The sequence below is a fragment of the Pteropus medius genome, unplaced genomic scaffold, assembly GCF_902729225.1.
Source record: "Pteropus medius unplaced genomic scaffold, Ma_sr-lr_union100, whole genome shotgun sequence".
NCBI classification, from domain to species: Eukaryota; Metazoa; Chordata; class Mammalia; order Chiroptera; family Pteropodidae; genus Pteropus; species Pteropus medius.
Window position 1 is genome coordinate 2,385,081 of NW_024352947.1, and position 18,142 is coordinate 2,403,222.

The 18,142-nt window shown below is 43.1% G+C and overlaps 1 protein-coding gene and 1 non-coding gene across 2 annotated transcripts; both read right to left on the reverse strand.

The window, feature by feature from the left end:
• Positions 1 to 558: 558 nt before the first annotated feature.
• Positions 559 to 15,744, reverse strand: TOMM20 (translocase of outer mitochondrial membrane 20). The gene is made up of 5 exons (XM_039850301.1): positions 15,500 to 15,744; positions 11,232 to 11,278; positions 9,486 to 9,567; positions 3,022 to 3,164; positions 559 to 1,631 (listed from the first exon to the last, which is right to left on the reverse strand). The coding sequence occupies exons 1-5, from the start codon at positions 15,618 to 15,620 to the stop codon at positions 1,587 to 1,589; spliced, it is 438 nt and encodes a 145-aa protein (XP_039706235.1). The 5' UTR covers positions 15,621 to 15,744; the 3' UTR covers positions 559 to 1,586.
• On the reverse strand, positions 14,957 to 15,089 carry LOC120592657 (small nucleolar RNA SNORA14). Its single transcript, XR_005650185.1, has one exon. It is a non-coding gene; the product is annotated as a small nucleolar RNA SNORA14 (small nucleolar RNA).
• Positions 15,745 to 18,142: the final 2,398 nt, after the last annotated feature.

Here is an 18,142-nt window from a genome sequence, read left to right on the forward strand (position 1 = left end):
GAAACTGACTACCCAGCATGTTTGTACTGGTCACCCCGACCCCCACAAGCATGCTGGGTGTAATCAAAGCCAGCCGTCTAAAGGATCAGGACCACAGACCTGGAAGGTACCCAGGGGAGTCATTACGTGTGAGTCACCTGGTTCTACTTTTACAGATGAGAATAGCGGGTGACTTCAGAGAGGCAACACGACGTACGTGTGCGAGGTTGTGCGGCTCTCCAGAGGCAGAAACGCACAACCCCACGGCCACCATGAAACCCCAGGGCGAGGAAAAGTTTTAAGTAAAACAAAGCCTAGCACACACAGACACTTTGGGGATCTCTCCAGATGGAATAAACGCAACCTTTCAACAAGAAACGCTGCTCAGTTCAACAGATACCACCGAGGACCGGAGATCCTTATCTGCAGGTGTGATGATGAATCTGTGACTGCAGATAACGTCACTATTTTGCGAGTGAGAGGTCCCATTACCCCTGTTCTCTGCAAGCCTTGAGCTACGAGCTGCACCTGATTCTCATCGTAACAAGAAAATGAAAGATTAAGGAAGTACACTGAAGATAAAAGCGAGAAACATTTTAATAAGCATTTCATCCCAGTTACCTTAAAGGTGAAGTTTCATATTAATTTACAAGAGTAGTGACAGACCATTATGATTTCAGTGAAAATCAACACGTTATACCTTAAAACAAGAGAGCGATTCAGAAACACTAAGTCAGGCGAGCATGCAAAATTCAGAGACGAAAACATTGCAAGGCCTGGCTGCCCAAACACACACCGCAGGAGAAGGTGGATCTGATGATGCCGAACAGAACCAAATAAATGCGAGGCTGAAGGGACACTTCTCTGCATCGGCGACCAGTTCCCTCATCTCAGAGACGAGGAGAGCGGGCAGGCAATAACGGGCGAAGCTCGCAGCGAGATGAGAGGCACGCGGGTCTAGGTCCCGGTGCTATCCGCAGCTACGTATCATCTAAAACACCAGGAGTTAAATATCTAGAACACACTAAGCCACTGATTTAAACAAAACGTTTCAAGACTGATACACAGGATTGGGGGGGAGGGGGTCGTTAATACAACACAGCAGCTCATCTCACATATTTAAGAGATTAAATGCAAATAAATGATCTCAAAGATTTTAATACTCAGTTTTGATCAACACAATCACGTTTCGATCCAATTTTCTGATGTGCAGCAAAATGTATTAGCTTAAAAACTGCATTCTTCAGCTTCCCCTTCGCTTTTTTTGCCTTTCATAACTGAGCACTGGACACTTCTGATTTATGTAATATGATGTTATATGTACATTTCAATTACATATTTTAGGAATAAACAAAATCCATGATATTTCAGTAACTCATAGTGTATTTATAAAATGAAAAGCTCTCTATCAAAATACACTCTTCACTGGGAAAAATAAATAAAACAGACAAATGGATCTACACAAAGTAAAAATTAACTTTGGCAGATTTCAGTGCAGGACGGTCCATAGCAAGCACATGTGCCCTTATTCCCCCACAGCTGCTCATCTTCCAAGTTAGGATTTTAAAAATATTTTTAATTGATATTATTACGCTGAAATTTGTTTTTCATTCCACATCATCTTCAGCCAAGCTCTGAGCACTTACGATTCTCTGAAAGAGGAAAAATAAAATGTTTTAACTTTTAAAAAGTGTAAGTATTTAATCGGGATTCTAAATTCAATATAAAATGCTCTGCATTCGAAGATTCAAATCTTGCTAGTTTACCCATTCTGAGATTTCAACACTAAACCTTTTATACATTATCATCTTACTGTCAGTTTCATTTCAAAATTCGAATTAACAAAGGCATGACATCATACTGTGACACGTCAGCCAATTACATAACTGAAACTGAAATGAATTTAAGATCTCTTCTTGCTCCCACATAAACTAAAAATACTGATTGGTGCTAAGAATACTGATCATTCTGCGCTTCAAACATTTCCCTTTTTGGACTGGAAATGCTCGAAGTCATGAGGAAGGAATACAGTACTCTGAAATTAGCATTTTGAAAGCATTTCCAAATAACATGAAACAAGGTAACTGAGTAAACAAGGTCATCTTTACAGAGAGGAATTCGGGCATCATCCTGAATCCATCTATGCTTCAAAAGACATCAAGCTCATGTCAATTTTCACCAAAGCACTATACACTACGCTGCTTTCGAAGTGCAAATAACGCTAAACGCAGGATTCTGATAGAGACTGGGAACCACATTAAATAAAAAGGATTAAAACCAAGTCCTTGCTTTTTTAACCTTCTCCCTTAAAACTCTGGGACCTTTCTGTTTAGTCTCTTTCCAATCTAGTTGAGTAAAGGTCGGTTTCAAGAATTAATCCGTCATTTTACTAATCTTTAATCATAGCAAATGTGGAAATTAATACATGTAACGGACATGCTATTCCAAAAAGTAGATTCATTTGGGCTCTTTGGGAAGGATTAAAAATGAACAGAATGCATTTTAATTAAGTCTTAAGTTATGGACCGCGTGTAGACAAATGGTATTTTGTACGAGCCAATAGGAATTTGGGGATGTAGTGAAACGATTCCTAACTCAAAGCCACCCCCTGACAGCAGCAGTGGTTCTGAGGCCTTTAGGCAGGTGAGGTTAGGAGGTCCAGGGTCCCTGATCACTAACCTCCGGGCTATGCCACCTCGGCTCCTCTGCCTTCTGCCATCCACTGGACTGAATGCACGGTTTCACAAGAGTAGGCAGAAAGCTAGTGTTAGAAGGCAGACGAGAGTGGCCTGAATTTTGGGATGTGAATATTACAGCCGAGATTGAATTCTAAGAGACACACTTCCTGATCCCCCTCTGGCCAGCCTTTTGGATGTTTTTCCATTAGGGAAGAACATTTCAAGCACTGTTATCTTGAGTACTGTTTTCGTTATATGGATGAGTTTCATAATTCCACCATATCCACTCACTTTAAAAAGCTAACGTCTCTAAACGTTTAACTCTCAGATTCCACTTTCAATTTATAACATTTCAAATCCTTACCTGACTAATTGTTGGAAGCTTAGTCAGAAGCATCTGGAACACTGGCGGTGGAAGAGTTTGCTGTAACACTTGCAGTAACTGCTGTGGCTGTCCGCACACAGCAATGGCATTTGTCAGATGGTCTACACCCTTCTCATATTCACCTGGAAGATTTATATAAAAATAATGCGTAACCTGAAAAGCCTTGCCCTTCGTCAAAAATTCCATTCTGAAGTCTTCACTGTGTCTCTAAGCGACACTGCCAAAATATCATGCAAGCAAACACTTGGAAATAACTGAATATTATGAACCATTAACATGAGTCAGATTATATATACTGATATGAAGTGTCTTCAACACATACAAAAAGAGGAAAATTAAGGAGCGGAACATCCAAATATATCACTTTTCATAGACTCAGAATATTTCTGAAAGGCCACATAAGAAGTTGCTAACGATGAAATTGTTCCTCTCTATGTAAGGAGAATGAACTGGAAGGCTGGGGACTGAGGGAGCAAGGTGACCCAACTTCACTTTAAACTAATCCCATGCAAGTCAAAGAAAAAAAATTTGTTAAAAATGCTAACGGGCAAAATATTCACAATAACTGAGGTGGCAGGGACAGGTAACAAAACAGTGATTCTTGAGTGGTAGGATTTTTTTGTTTACCTATAAATTTCCTAAAACAGATGTGCGACCTTTGAAAGAAAAATAATACACAAGGCTTATAGTTTTTGAAGGTTTGCTCAACTGAATCAAGTATCTGCTTGGTGGTCCTTATCCTCAGTTATTCCCATTTTAAATCAAACGCCAAAAATTGTCTTGGAGCAAATGAACTTTGCACTGTTAAATTTGGTTTCAAACAAAGTATTCTTCTGTACAGGACCCTGCTATGCAGGAAATCCTCTTAATGTACTGAAAAACCGCGGGAAAGCACAGAGACTTCCTAGGTATCCCCTGCAGCCCCACAGCCTCCCCATCAACATCCCTCGCCAGAAGAGACATTGATTGGTCACAACCAGTGAACCTGTATCAACACATCGTTATCGCGCAGAATCTACCGTTTATGTTAGGGTTCACGCCTCATGCACCTTCTACAGGTCTGGACAAACGTATGACAGGTATCCATCACTACGGCATCAGAGTGTGTCCACTGCCTTAATATGAACAGCTACTAACATCTACTAGGTGCCAGAGGCACTGTTCTTGGTGGCTTTTATGAATAGGTTCACATCATTTTCACAATAGTCTTTAGTTAGGTGCTAGCATTATCCTTATATCTATAGAAATGGAGGCTCAGAAAACTTAGAAATTTACTTCAAGTTTTTAAGCCCATGCTCATATAACTAAACTTCCCAATTTGACTTTTCTTTATGGGAAGGCCTACTATAAAGCAAATCGAGGACACTACAAAACTGTTGTGCCCATGGCCTTTATGAAAGCAGCTTGTGACTACAGAAAATGTCTCACACTGTCCCTGCTCATCTCCTCTTTTTCCTACAGACTGGTGCAGTTGTCATACCCGACTGCCCTGTCAGGCCGGAGGGCACTCAGGGCGTCTTGGGGAATGTCTCCACCATCAGACTCCATGTGCGTGACTTTGTCAGCTGATCACAGGCATGGGTATAGTGACTGCCGTTCCTAGTGCTCATTCTAGGATCCTGAATCCATCATATGATGGTGTGTTTCTTGTTCCACCGACTGGCTGTTGTGGAGAGATCAGGAAACCTCTTGGGCAAAGTCTGAAACTGTGGGGTGTCCAATGGTACCTGCACAGGGCAAAGGCTTCTAAGACTTTCGTAACCTCTCTGAATCTCCGCTGCCACTTTGGGGACTGCAAATGTCCCATCGAAACACGGGTCCGGGATACCCCGACCATGTTGGCCATTGTCATCTGGGTGTGGCAGCCACCATCTTGACCTGCTCGGCTAATTCCTTTCCTAGGAATTGAAATTATGTCATAATGCTGCCCATCACAAAAGGTCAAGCCAGAGTTGCGTACTGACCCAGATGACGGTCGGTAATCAAGTGACTAGTCAGCTGACAGCTCCTGCTTGTGAACAGACATCATAAAGTCCTTCGATCTCTCCCGAAGCTGATCGGCAGGGGCAACGATCTTTCTACAGATCCAAAAGCCGTGCCGAACAACTCTGTGTGTCCAGAACACGTTCAGGAACTGACACTTCAATCACAGCAACTCTCGAGCTCCCTTCCTGTGTAAGTGGGCGCTGCCGAGACCTCTGCTGAGCGCACGGCGGGATCATAAACGGCGCCTCTTTTGTGAATGCGGCAGTGCCCCGCCCCATCGTCACACTCCCACTTTCCAGTTTCGATTACCCACGGTCCAAGAATGTTAAACAGAAAGTTCCAGAAATGAACAATTCCTAAGTTTTAAATTGCACGCCGTTCTGAGTAGGGTGACGAAATCTCATGCCATCCTGCTCCATGCCCCGCGACGTGAAACATCCCTGCCCAGCGACTCCATGCTGTGTACCCTAACCCGCCTGTTAGTCACTCAGGAGCCATCTTGGTTGACTGTCTGGGTACCACAGGGCTTGTGTTCAAATAACCCTTATTTTACTTAGTAATGCCCCCAAGTGTAAAAGTACTGATGCTGGCGATTCGAATACACCAAAGAGAAGCCATAAAGTGTACGTGTGTGCAGGAAGAGATACAGTATGCATAGGCTTGGGTACTATCCACAGTTTAGGGCATCCACTGGGGGCCTGGGAACGTGTCCCCGGTGGATAAGGCGGAATAACTGTACCAAGAGCGTCAGAAGCATCACGTAAGCCACCTGTCACACGGCCCAGGCGGAACAACTGTACCAAGGTCGCCGGAAGCATCACGTACGCCGCCGGTCACATGGCCCGGGAGGACCGAGTCCAGCATCCCGGGACGGAAGCAGTGCTGCCTCACAGTTGGGCGGCTGCCGCTCGGATCGCCGAGATGCTTCCCTGACTGCTGTCTGCCTCGTGTTCTGCGCTTCTGCTCTGACTGGTTCTCCTGTTCGTTTATTTATAATCTTAGTCTGTTAGCAACCTGATGCGGGGAACTGGGCCATGTCTAACTCTTTAGGTGAAACTGAGCCAACTCTGTCAAGAAATCATTTCCTTTCTTTCTGGGTTGGTGAACGCAGGTCCTAGGAGACTGGCAGGCTCAGTGAGAGCACAGAAACTCAGCGCCCCCCACAGGGATGTTAAGATGCCACCTGGTCACTGAATACTCATGTCGGCCACTGAACTGACAGACAGGAAAGGAAATTTGCCTGAAGATATTAATCCTCACTACTATATGGAAAGAGCTGCTACCGGAGAGGTACGCGCGGGACGCGGGGACCCCCCTGACTCTGATCCTCTGAGAACCTCCCGGCACTTCAAGATACACTGGGACGGCTCATGAACGACTGCGGCTCAGTGCAGGAGAAACCACTTCCTCTTGCACTTGCGACTCGATCCCATTCACACATCGGGAGATGAGATCCTGCTCGGTTAACAGGGTACTCACGGAGATGCCTGGGTGACGAAGAGCCTGTCGAGCGATGAAGTGCGCTGCCCAAACTGCTTATGCTTTCACCTGGCTGACTCTGAGGTCGACCTCTTCCCTAATTCCCGCCACCTGTCTTCTACCTCTGGCCGGACTGGCAGTTTCCACCAGAAGCAGGGCAGCTGGGCAGCTGGGCAGCTAAGTAATCCTCTGGGCGTGTTACACTGAAGAGTGGATAGTGAACTTGGAAAAAAGAACAACTCTTCCTCCTGTCCCTCCCTGACTTCCCCGACCACGGCGGGTAACTGTCCTTCTCAACATGGATCTAACAGCTCAAATCAGACAGCCAGCCAGCCACAGTGCATGGACCTCCAAGATAATCCAAATACAAGTAACTAGGGGCACACTATATTCTAATATCTTAGTGTTAGTAAATTAATTTAAAATGTTTACATTTGGGGGGTTAGAAAATTTTGATAGTATAAGACATCTTTATGTTCATGAAAAACAAAATTTACTTGAGAATCTGTTTGCATGAATTGAAATATTACGAACTACACCCTTAGACACAGACATTACTACAGACATAGATTTTTCTTTTCAGATCTTGAAGTAATATAAATATAGACTCTCAAATGCTCCTTGAGAGGATTTCAATACCCTTACTGAACCTCCCATTTTTTTCTATGTATCTGGGAAAGAAAGTTTAATAATTACTTTCTAGTAAGGTGTTTCCATTTTTATTTACAAACATTATCAGCTTACTATATCACCCAAGTAAAATATAACTGCTTCCTCAAAAAAAGGGAAAAAAATTATTTGAGAAAGATGATGAAAAAATTATTTCTTGAGAAAGATGATGCTCATCACCATCCTAAACCTTTCATCTCTTCCTATAAAACAAAAAAACACAAATGCCCTATCACGTAGTGAGTACGGCCTAAATTTATTATGGTACAGCAATGAGAATAAGAGAAACTTGACACTTGATAGCATTCTTTGTTAATAAGCAACTACTTCAATTTGTAATTGAAACAGATCATCAGGCAATTTTCATCAGACTGCGCTGACCAAACCTGGACAGTACAGCCCACTGCACGCCCACTGCGCCTAGGCCACAGCCTGTACAGCATGATCCTGTAACGACGAGTGTTACTAGGCCACTGTAGCACAATGATGAGTACTTGTGCATCTAAACAGCACTGTGTGCAATTTTATACAACTGGCAGCCCAGTAGGTTTTGTAGCAGAGAAAAACAAAAGTTTAACAACACGTATACTTCCTATATACATGAGAGACCCAGGAAAACGGAGAACCTTCCCAAAATGGCTGAAGCCACCACCTTAAATACCCTCTGCAGAACACAGATGACGACGCTGGAGGTGGTGGGAGTCGGTTGTGGGAGGTGACCAGAAAAAGCACAATAAACAAGGGTGAGGTTGCTGCAGACTTAAGTCATTGTCTTCTGCGTTGGTAACCACCCCCTCTGCCCTGCACAGGGAGGGAGACCCTCTTAAAACGTCAACGTCTTTTACAAGGGGCAATGTCTACTTGGTTTTCAGAGTTTCTCCATTGTCTGCATTTCTTAATATTAACCAGCCTGAAGTAATCCTTATGCCAAAGAGACACATTTTGGGGTGACAAATTCTGTTCCCCTACAGTTTACACCAGCATCACAACAAACACGTGAGTAATGTGTTGTGCTACTTGAGACATTACGACAGCCACAAAGTCACCAAAACAACAGGAATTTTTCAGCTCCATTATAATTTCACATGGGGCCACTACTGCATGTGGTCCACCCTTGCCCGAAACATTATTGTGGGCCGCGTGACTATTCAGAATACCTTCTTCAGAAACAGCCATACTGAAACCGGGTGCTAACCCTGAAACCAGACCTTATTAGTTTTTTTCCTAGTGTTTTTAGTGTCTTTCAGGAGATGACAACAGGCCTCTCTCATAGCGCCTAGGAGACCACCAGACCACGCTGGATCAGACCGGTCCCGGGGGCTCGTCATGCATAGACAGCCAACAGATGGACCGCAACTGGCCCCGTCGGGTGGAGGAACTAAAGTCCGCCTCTAGCCGGAACCTGGGTGCGCAGACCCAGCCCTCGCGGACAGGGGCGAGGGGTGCCCCTGGATCTCGCCCGGCCAGACCCTGCCGCTCGGATTCCTTTGTGCTTTCTCCCACCTTCCCCGGTCCTACCTTAGGTGGCTAAATTCCAAGACTGCCCGATCAAGACTCCTGAATTCGAACGCATAAATACGTGTCGTTTCTCCATACCCTAATCCTCTACATGTACTCCGAGTCTTTACCCAGGGAGACTGATCTAAGTCTCATCTCGTCTCCTCACTTGGCTGCATGACGAATAAACCTTTTTCTCTGCAAAAACTGCCGCTTCGGACGTTGGCTTCTCTGAGCGCGACCGGCAACGTACCCACCAACTTTGCTCGTAACAATAATACACCGAAAAAATCCATCCATTATCACCATAAATTTATATCAGTGTGATCAATTCTACCTAGTTTCCTAGTCATTTAATGACTATTAAAAAAAGCCATTGGCCCCAAATGGCGTCAGTCCTGCTAAAAGCCCGTTATGCTGCACCTCCAAATTTAATACCCGATCTAATTGCAGTTTCGACCTCTTCCAGAAACGATCTTAATGAACCAGTCTGGGATTTTCTGGTCAAGAACCAATAAGGTAATCTGCTACATAGGCCCTGCGCCATCCCGCAGAGAAAGAAACGGCCGGCAACCTACGACGATGAAAACCTTTCTCCTTTACTTCCCCCATAATATTCCTCGCTTTCCTTTCGCTAAGAGCTCCCTCGCCCCACCCTGCTTCCTAGAAAAATCTCCCATTTTGTACAACCCCCGGGAGCAAGTGCCTCTAGCTGCTGGATGGGATGCTGCCCCATTCCTGAATTGTTTCACGAGGCCGGTTGTATCTTCAAATTTACTTGGTTGAATTTTGTTTGTTTACGTGACTATTACCTTGGGCTAATAACTCTTCACCAAGCTGTATTTCTTCAAGGAAGAATTTCTGAACAGCGTCAGCGTCTTTAAGGTCAGGTAACTGTTTGGAAGTAAAACATTTAATAATTGATAACGTGACATTACCAATACACAGAAAACCATGCCACTAAAAATAAAACAAAAAACTGAAAAGCTCATTCTAAATAAAAAAAGACAACACTAGCGAGGATTAGTTTAGTATCTACACTGAAATGAATGCGAGGAAAAAATACTTAAACTTATTTGTCTCTACCATGAAATACATGCTTTACCATTTACACTACTTTTTGATCGCATTATAGATTTTTATGTAACAAATCAATTTGTTCTTCTATTCCAACATTGTTTTGTATAGATTTTACTACATCTAAAAGATTATTTTTACATGACAAAAGAATATACCATTGAAGAATGTGTAAGTGCATAATCACTATGTATTTGTTGGGCATTTGAGGTACTTCTAATTTTACTATTCCAAATATTAGCTAATATAATTACAAGCACCTTTACTTAAATAAGTTTTTATAGTTTGTCACATTTACCAGACCCAACGATTATGATAATATGCAATGCCACTAGCTATTTGGCTTGTCTTTTTAAAAAATGTAAACCTGCTATTAAAAAGTTCCTTTTTATTTAAAACTCTAGAGTTCTATTAATGGAGGTTTTTGGTTCTTGGATTGTTATTATATACACTCCTATTATTCAACGTGGGTGACAAAGTTTTAATTTCTCAAAGTGAAGGCATCTCTCGTTGACCATCCCAGCACACAGCAAGAATCTGATTATACCTGAATCTAAACATACACACCGATGCATACATCTTTATCTATTTTCCTATATCCTTAAAAAGGAGACTGACGCGAACGGACCTATTACACATTTCGGAAAGCTGGTTTGGACAAACAGGACAACTAACTGTTGTCTGTTTCACTTCATTATTATCACATCCAGTCAGTCAGCTGTTGATTACTCAATTGTTTCGAAATAACAAAATGTAACATTTATCGATTTGATTTTTCTTTGCCTCAACTTGCTTCAAAAAGAACCACTGTTGATCCAGCAGTCCAAGCCCTGGGAATTCAGGAAATGGAACTAATTTCATCAAAAAAGAAAACCTACATGCACAATTATTAACATTTACTTACTTACATGTCACAGAACATTTTTATCAAGCAGATAAACCTATGTAGTCATTTAAAATAATCATGAACACAGGATCTATAAAAAGAAAAAAATGAATAAAAAGATTTATATCTACATTGACGTATTACAACAAGGTAAAAATCTGTCAAGTGATGGGGCTTCTGGATCAGTGGCTGTGAATAATCTTATGTAACTTTTGAAATAAATAACGTGGTTCTTTTAAAGGAAAAATAGAAAAGTTAATAAATGTTTTTTATTATTTTGAAGCAGCTGAGTAAGATAAGTTGAACCTTTTGGTGCAAATGTCTTCCAGAGACTATCACTTTGTTGTCCCTTAAATACTTCCCAGACAGCGAGGTGTCTGCTATGAAGACGAACAAAGAGGAAATAATGGAGGACGCGATTACCTACGGTTGAACTGAGTTAACTATTTCTAAAAGCGACAAATTATATTTTAAAATAGAACATCAATGTTTGGTATCAGCTAGCTCTCTTGAAACACATTCGATGCAGAGTTTTAAATAATTATTTCTATAAAATACATAATACGATCTAAACCAAAAACAGGTTGAGCATTACCTTGGAAAGTCCCGCTCTCTCCTTGGCAAGCTTCTGTTTCTTTCTTCCTGTAAGAAATGAAATATTTTCATTTCAACATTATTAAATAGGGAATCAAAAGAAATCTAACTGCGTGGCAGTCATTCATCCTGTTTCCAAAATATTACTGACTCTGGCTCTCTGCTTATCAGGTCTTCTTGTGATCTGTCAGGGTCACATGAATAGTTCTGGTCAAGGAGCTTTAGGCAATGTGACATTTCTAGGCAAAAGCTTTTTCCTTCCTCCTATGCACCAGCATCAGCCATTTCCAAGCTGGAGACAGCTCTAACTGGTGGGTGTCTCTTGAGTACTACCATAAGCAGAGCAAGCCCACCCTCCCAACCTATAAAGGTCACGAAACATGGCCATGAATCAAGCCATCGCTGTTAGGGAGTTCTATTACTGAAATACAACAGATATCTATTTAGTGAATGTTGAATACTGTCTGGCATTCTTAGATTAGGGGAAGGGGGCCAGTGAGGAGAATCAGCGTTCGAGAAATTTTCTTTAAAACTCTTCCACTTGCTAGCAGTGCGATGTTGGCTAAGTTACAGTAACCCGTGCCTCACTTTCTCCATACGTAAAACTGGTCCAAGAACAGTACCTGCTTTACAGTTATTGTGAGGATTACATGAATTAATGTACGTAAACTATTTTTAATAGTGTCTGGTTTATAATGCGCCATATAAGTATCTGTTATTGATACAGTTCAATGCCAGCTCTTCAGCTAAGGAGCTGTGCTTTGCTAAACACCCAAAGTCACTAAAGGCTACCAATGACATGGACTATAATAACCATGTGACGAGGCTGAGAAAAGTAAGGCTCTAATACTTACTACCTGGATGACCTCGGGCAACTAAATCTCAACTCTCCAAGGATAAGGCATGCTTAACTTCACTACGGTGACAAACAGAAGCCATAAAACCAGCAAACGTCTTCCACAAACCCAAGTCCCAAAGCACAACTGAAGTGGCAGTGGCCTGTGCATCGATTCATTTTCTATGGTCAGGGAGCCTTCTTCGATCTAACCCTACAATCTGGCTCTAACCACACCAGCCTTGGCCCTCGGAATGCAGAGCGCTACAACGCTAAGGCTTAATACAATTCGAGCAGTTTCAGCAGGCAAATACAGGTTAAAGTCAATCTTACATACCAATTCGAAGACTACTTATTTGTCTAACAAACTCCCTTTCCTAGGTGTTCATTACCGGGCAACTGAATGGGGGCAAATGGACACACGTTCCACCCTCGGTTTGCTTAAGGGTTTCGTTCGGACCTCTTTAGGCAGAAAATAACAAATGACACCAGACTACATTAACTAATTTCTAAATATCATGGCACGGACCAGTGCTGGAAGGAGAAGACTAAGACTAGATGAGAGACAGGAGACTTCACAGAGGAACGGGACACCTGGACACTGGGATGGTAAAGGTATGCCAAGGCACGATGCTAAGCGTCATCAATTAGCTTATTTAATCCTCACGGAAACACTAAGACAGGTACTGTTGCCATCCCTATTTTCCAGATGAGAAATTGTGCCATGGTCGCAACCAGTGGGTGGAGCGGTGAGTGATGCAAACGGAGGCAGTTGAATTTCAGAGCATGTGTCCTGCACCATTACTCTAAGCCTGCCTCGGCGGGCTGTAGAAGTGAAGACATTCCCATCAAAATAAAAGGCACCTCGGAAACGAACGTGGCAAGTTTGTGGAATAAACAGAGAAATACAATTTGCTAAGCCAGAATTTATAAAGGATAATGAAACCCAGTAGAGAGAAACTTAGTTCCAAGACCATCCAATTTTACAGCTGTTCTTTCACGGGATGGAGAGGAGGGTGTGATTGTTGCTGAATGTTTGATACAATTACCAACTGCTGAAGACTAAGTTGCTTTAAGTCTCTAGCGATAAGATGAAAATTTTGGCTTTAGTTTCATAAGACAGTTACCTTGTTACATTAACTTATTTTCGGATACAGTACCACATGTGGTACTACAGTATCTACAGATAAAGAGACAGATGGTAACAGACTGGAAAACCAAGGAGTTACACATTCAATCAGCAAAATCAGGCGTTGATTCGGTATTTGATAGAAATTAGTCCCAGGTGCTACTGTGTAATTAATGAATTAAAACAAACTTGTCTACTTTTAAAAATACATATAAAATGTAAGTTTACAGAAAGTCCCAATTTAAATCATTTGTACAGCATTCATTTAAATAAGATTACTTAATATCTTTAGAAATGATGAATCATTGTATACAGTAGCATATAAGTAAACACACCTGTATTAATTTGGAAGTCAATTTTCACCTATTAATGATTAATTAGGTTGATAAAAATTATGCTTTAAGGGGCCTCATAATCTGCTGTTGCTAATGGAAGACAAAAAAAAAATCTAAATAAATTAGAAGCCCGGATCTAACCTCAAACCTTATTTTAAACAAGCTTCTTTTCCTTTAAAAAAAAAAAAAATAGAAAACTTAACAAGCCAAAATGATTGATTTGAGAAACTCTGCAGATTAAGTATTCCATTAGAAATCAGACTAGAAAAACTCAAAATTACAAGACTGAAATCAATTTAATTCCATAAATGCAAGACGCCCTCAAGTTCTTAAAAATCAGCCAATCGTGTAACTCTGAACAGACTGCAAAACTACTGTAAATTAGTTTTAATTGCTTAAGAAAATATCAAAGAAGTTATATTCATAAACAATCTTTAGCATTCACCAATTACCACGTGTCAGGTACTATACTAAACTCTATCTTCATTACACTATTTTACAAAAAAGAAAGAAGCCTGAAGTTGGTTGCCCAAAGGTTATTCAGCTTATAATTCAAGCCTGACCACTTAAGTCATTAGGCTACCTTGCTCAAGCAAGGAAAAAAATGCACCGAGGACGGAAATTTTTAAATAAACAGAGTTCTTAATTTGTTTGAAATATTATTCCAACTCAAAATTCATTTTCTCAAGGTTTTCAACAAAAAGGCTGCCACGTTTCCAAAGGAAGAAAAGGTCAATACACCCTTTACAGACCTATGCATCTGCATGCCCACCACCACCCTCCCCAACTATTTTTGAAATAATAAGAAAATTATCTAAATCCTCATAGTTGCACTTGCCACCAACATTAAAGGAGTGGCCTTGCCCATGTCGGGAACAGAGGTGGACACTTCTAACATCTCCCTGAAGCTCTACAAAAACCAGAGGCAGGTGGTATCACCTAATTTCATAAACTAAGAAAGGTAAGATTCAGAAAGGCCAAGATTGTACTGCTAACTGTGATTAACCTGGGACTGAAAACTCATCCAAGACAGCATTCCTTCCGTCAGTCTACCTGATCATAAATTAAATAAATTATCTCTGTATCCCTGCCTCCTAAAACATGAGTGGGAATTCTATGTCATCTGGTAGAGATCAGCGCAGTCCAATAACGTGGTCGCTACCCACGTGTGGCTCCCGAACGCTTGAAATGACTTACGGCTTAAAAAGTGTGACCTAGGACAATCACTTCCTTGTACTTCCTGATCTATAATAACCTACATTATCAATTTAACTCCAGAAACTGTTTCGGATGAGCAACGTAGATAAATGACAAAAATGTTTCACACTGCAGCAAATTTGCTCTTCTAACGCAAATGAGCATGCCTCCTAAATTCGAAGACCACAGTGGTTTTGGGGAAACGATTTCCCTCTCATCTGTCTCTTAAAAGATGTCGCAGGTATGAAATAAAACTGAGCCACAGGAGAAGCGCAGCCTTTGGACTCCCCTGCAGTTTCTATAGCATTCACTCATATCTTGGAAGCTTTGAAGCGAAGCTACCAAGAGGGTTTAAGAATGCAACCACGATGCCGCGTAGGATTCGGAGACCCAGACTCGCGCACAAACTCGGAAAATGCAAAAAAAAAAACCCACGACTTTCCAGTTAAGAATAGAGAGTTTAAGAGGTGAACGCAAAAAAAAGAGACCCAAGACCCCACCTTCCAACAAACATACACAACCTAAATCAAAAGACCAACTGGAGTGCAATTTACACGGCGAAAGTAGGGAAAACAAAATGGGAAAATCGCTCCTCCAAAATGGAGGGACGTCGCAGGGCTCAGGGCCAGGAGCAGCTCTAGGGGCGCGCGGGAGCGCCGGCACCTCCTTCCGGTTCGCAGCTCGCGGCGGCCCGTCGTCGCCCGCCCGCCCGGCGGGGAGGGGACACGGACAGGGGCGGGAGGCGGCAGGCCCGCGGCGTAGGACCCACTCACGTTCTCGCAGCCTGTTCTTGAAGTTGGGGTCACTCCGTCTCTTGCGGTCGAAGTAAATGCAGTACCCGATGAAGAGGGCCCCGCACACACCGGCGGCGATGGCGCTGTTCCGGCCAACCATCTTCTCTCGACGGTAGAGCGGCGTCGGTAGCCGGCCGGGCGCAGGAGCAAGACGATGCCCACGCACCCTGCGAGCGGACAGCGCCGCTACGAATGACGGCCGCTGCGATGCAGGCGGAAAGGCCGAGCGCCACTTCCGGCACGTCGCCCGAGGCCCCCGGGCCGTCCGCGGCCGTGCCTGAGTAGAGGCCCCGGGCCGTCCGCGGCAGTGCCTGAGCGGGAGCGCGCGCGCCGCTCGTGCGCCTGCGCAGGGGGCTTAGGCCCTGTCTGAACGCCCGGGGCGGCGCGCGCCGCGCTCAGCCTTAGGAGCCACTGGGCCCGCCTTGTCCGAAGGCGCGCGAGGCAGGTGGCAGACAAAGACCGAAGGTCGCTGACGGCGAATGCTTCAGTTTATTCTTATATAATACAGACAGCTTGTGTCTTCTTTTACTTTAACTGAACATGCCTTTCAAGCTCAATCTAGTGATTTCAATTCCAAAATGTTACGATATGGTTTCGTGAAGAGTGGAAGAAAATGGCGCAATTGCTGGAAAAATATAACTGGTAAAAGAGGTTAAAGGAAAAAAAAATAGAAAACGTGAGTTGGATAGCCACAGAAAACATTATATATGTAGTTTAGATTTAGAGACACTCAACAAAAAAAAAAAAAAAAAAACCCAAACAAAAAAACAAAAACAACGCACGGGCAGAAAGCGGACGTTAAAGAACCGCAAGGCGATGAGTACCATGGTGAGAGAAGTACAGGTGATAACCTGGCTGGCTGCTCTCCCGAGGCCCTGGCACTTTATGCTAAGGAGGTGGCTCTGGGGCGGGCCAGGAGGGAAAGACCAACCACGAGAATAGAAGGGTAGGACTCAGGCCTCTGGGGAGTAAAAGGGGCCAGGATTGAGATCAACTTGTGAAACTCGGATCAAGACTATAGACACAGAGTGAGCTTTCGGGGATTGGCAACACTCTGTGTAGTTACGTGGCAATGTGCCATGTACGAGGACCTTGAGGTGTTCTGACTCCATAGGGAAGGGACAGTGGAAGCTTTGAGTTTGGAACTTGCCCAGATCTCTCCCTATGCATCTTTCTGTCTGGTTTTGATTTGAATTCTTTTGTTATAATAAAAATAATCATAACTATAGCACATTCCTGAGTTAGTTGAGTCCTTATAATGAACTATGGAACTTGAGGAGGTAGTGGGAACCCCCAAATTAGTAGCTAGCTGCTCAAAAGGCCCGCAGACCCCCAAATTTGTGACTGGTGTCTGAAGTGAGGCAATCTCGTAGAAGACCGTACCCCTTAACCTATGAAGCCTGGCCTAACTCTGAGTAGTTGGTTTCATACATTGTAAGGGCGCCGTGGGAACGACACAGCTGGAGGCCGCAACGCAGTCCAGAAAGCCATCTGTTTAGTTGATAATGAAGCTGAGACCCACGGAAGACTGGAAGCTAGACCAAAGGCACGCGTGCGCTGCCAAGGCTGGGATGCGGGAAAGGGAAGGGTGTGGAGGTGCATCTGTCCCCAAGCCAAGACAATGACCAAGATCAGAGGATCGCACACAGAATGACACACAGAGCTTTTCCTTATATGATCTGATTCTTCCTATCCCAAAAAGCTCTCAGTGAATCTCAACTGACAGAGGTATGTCCTGAGCCGCAGCCGTTTGGAACACAAAAGACGTGTCCAAGGCCATATAGCCATACAGGTGACGTGAGACCTAGAACGCGACTCTTGAAAATTTGAGATTACCTGGCCACTAGGTTATGACTCCCGAATAAACAAAGAACATGCTACTTCTCTCCGTCCCTGTGCGGTGCACAGTAAATACGGCACAAATGTCGAGGTCACTACTACGAGGTACAATAGCCCAGGTAAGTTCTTTATACAAAGTGCAGTTAGAGCAACATCCATGCCCTTGAAACCCTTGACCACGCTGTATTTCCACATATCTGCTGTAAAACACCTGTAAGTGTAGGATCCTGGAACAGAAACAGCCTGGAGGTCCCCGAGGCACACATTTCTGAGTGGAATCCTTAGTGGGTTGTGAGATGACCTTACTGGGTCACCACCCGTGTTTTTAAGAAAATAGAATTAAAAATATTAGGTGCCAACACTTGTAGTAAGGACCAGTACTGTCATGTGAAATTTCCAAGTCAGTTAAATCCATCCAGGTTCAGACTGATCACAATATAAAATTAATGCTATTGCAGATCACAGTCAAGAGTGTGAAACCACTGATCTGGTCCAAGCCCCTTATTTCACCAAGATATTTAGATAAAGAGTAGAGAGGCTTGTCCAAGGTCATGTGTGCACAGCCAGAGAGCTGGGTCAAGAAGCAGATGCCCTTACACCCCAGTCCAGGGTTCTTTACATGAAAACCTAAGAAACCGAAAGGAACGCTCTCTGTTAAGGACACTAAAATTATATAAATTTATATACGTATATACTATAAAATAAAATATACCCAATAAAATTATAAACTATATGTATCTATAGAGAGTCTATAGTCTATAAATGATGCATCTTAATATAAAT

Bases quoted from the DNA above. Each gene is read 5' to 3' on its own strand.
- TOMM20 (XM_039850301.1), bottom strand. From the start codon at position 15,620: ATGGTTGGCCGGAACAGCGCCATCGCCGCCGGTGTGTGCGGGGCCCTC. The intron at 11,279-15,499 runs GTGAGTGGGTCC...CATTTCTTACAG, and splicing joins CAAGAACAGGCTGCGAGAAC to GAAGAAAGAAACAGAAGCTT. The intron at 3,165-9,485 runs GTAATAGTCACG...TAAATCTTCCAG, and splicing joins TGAAGAGTTATTAGCCCAAG to GTGAATATGAGAAGGGTGTA.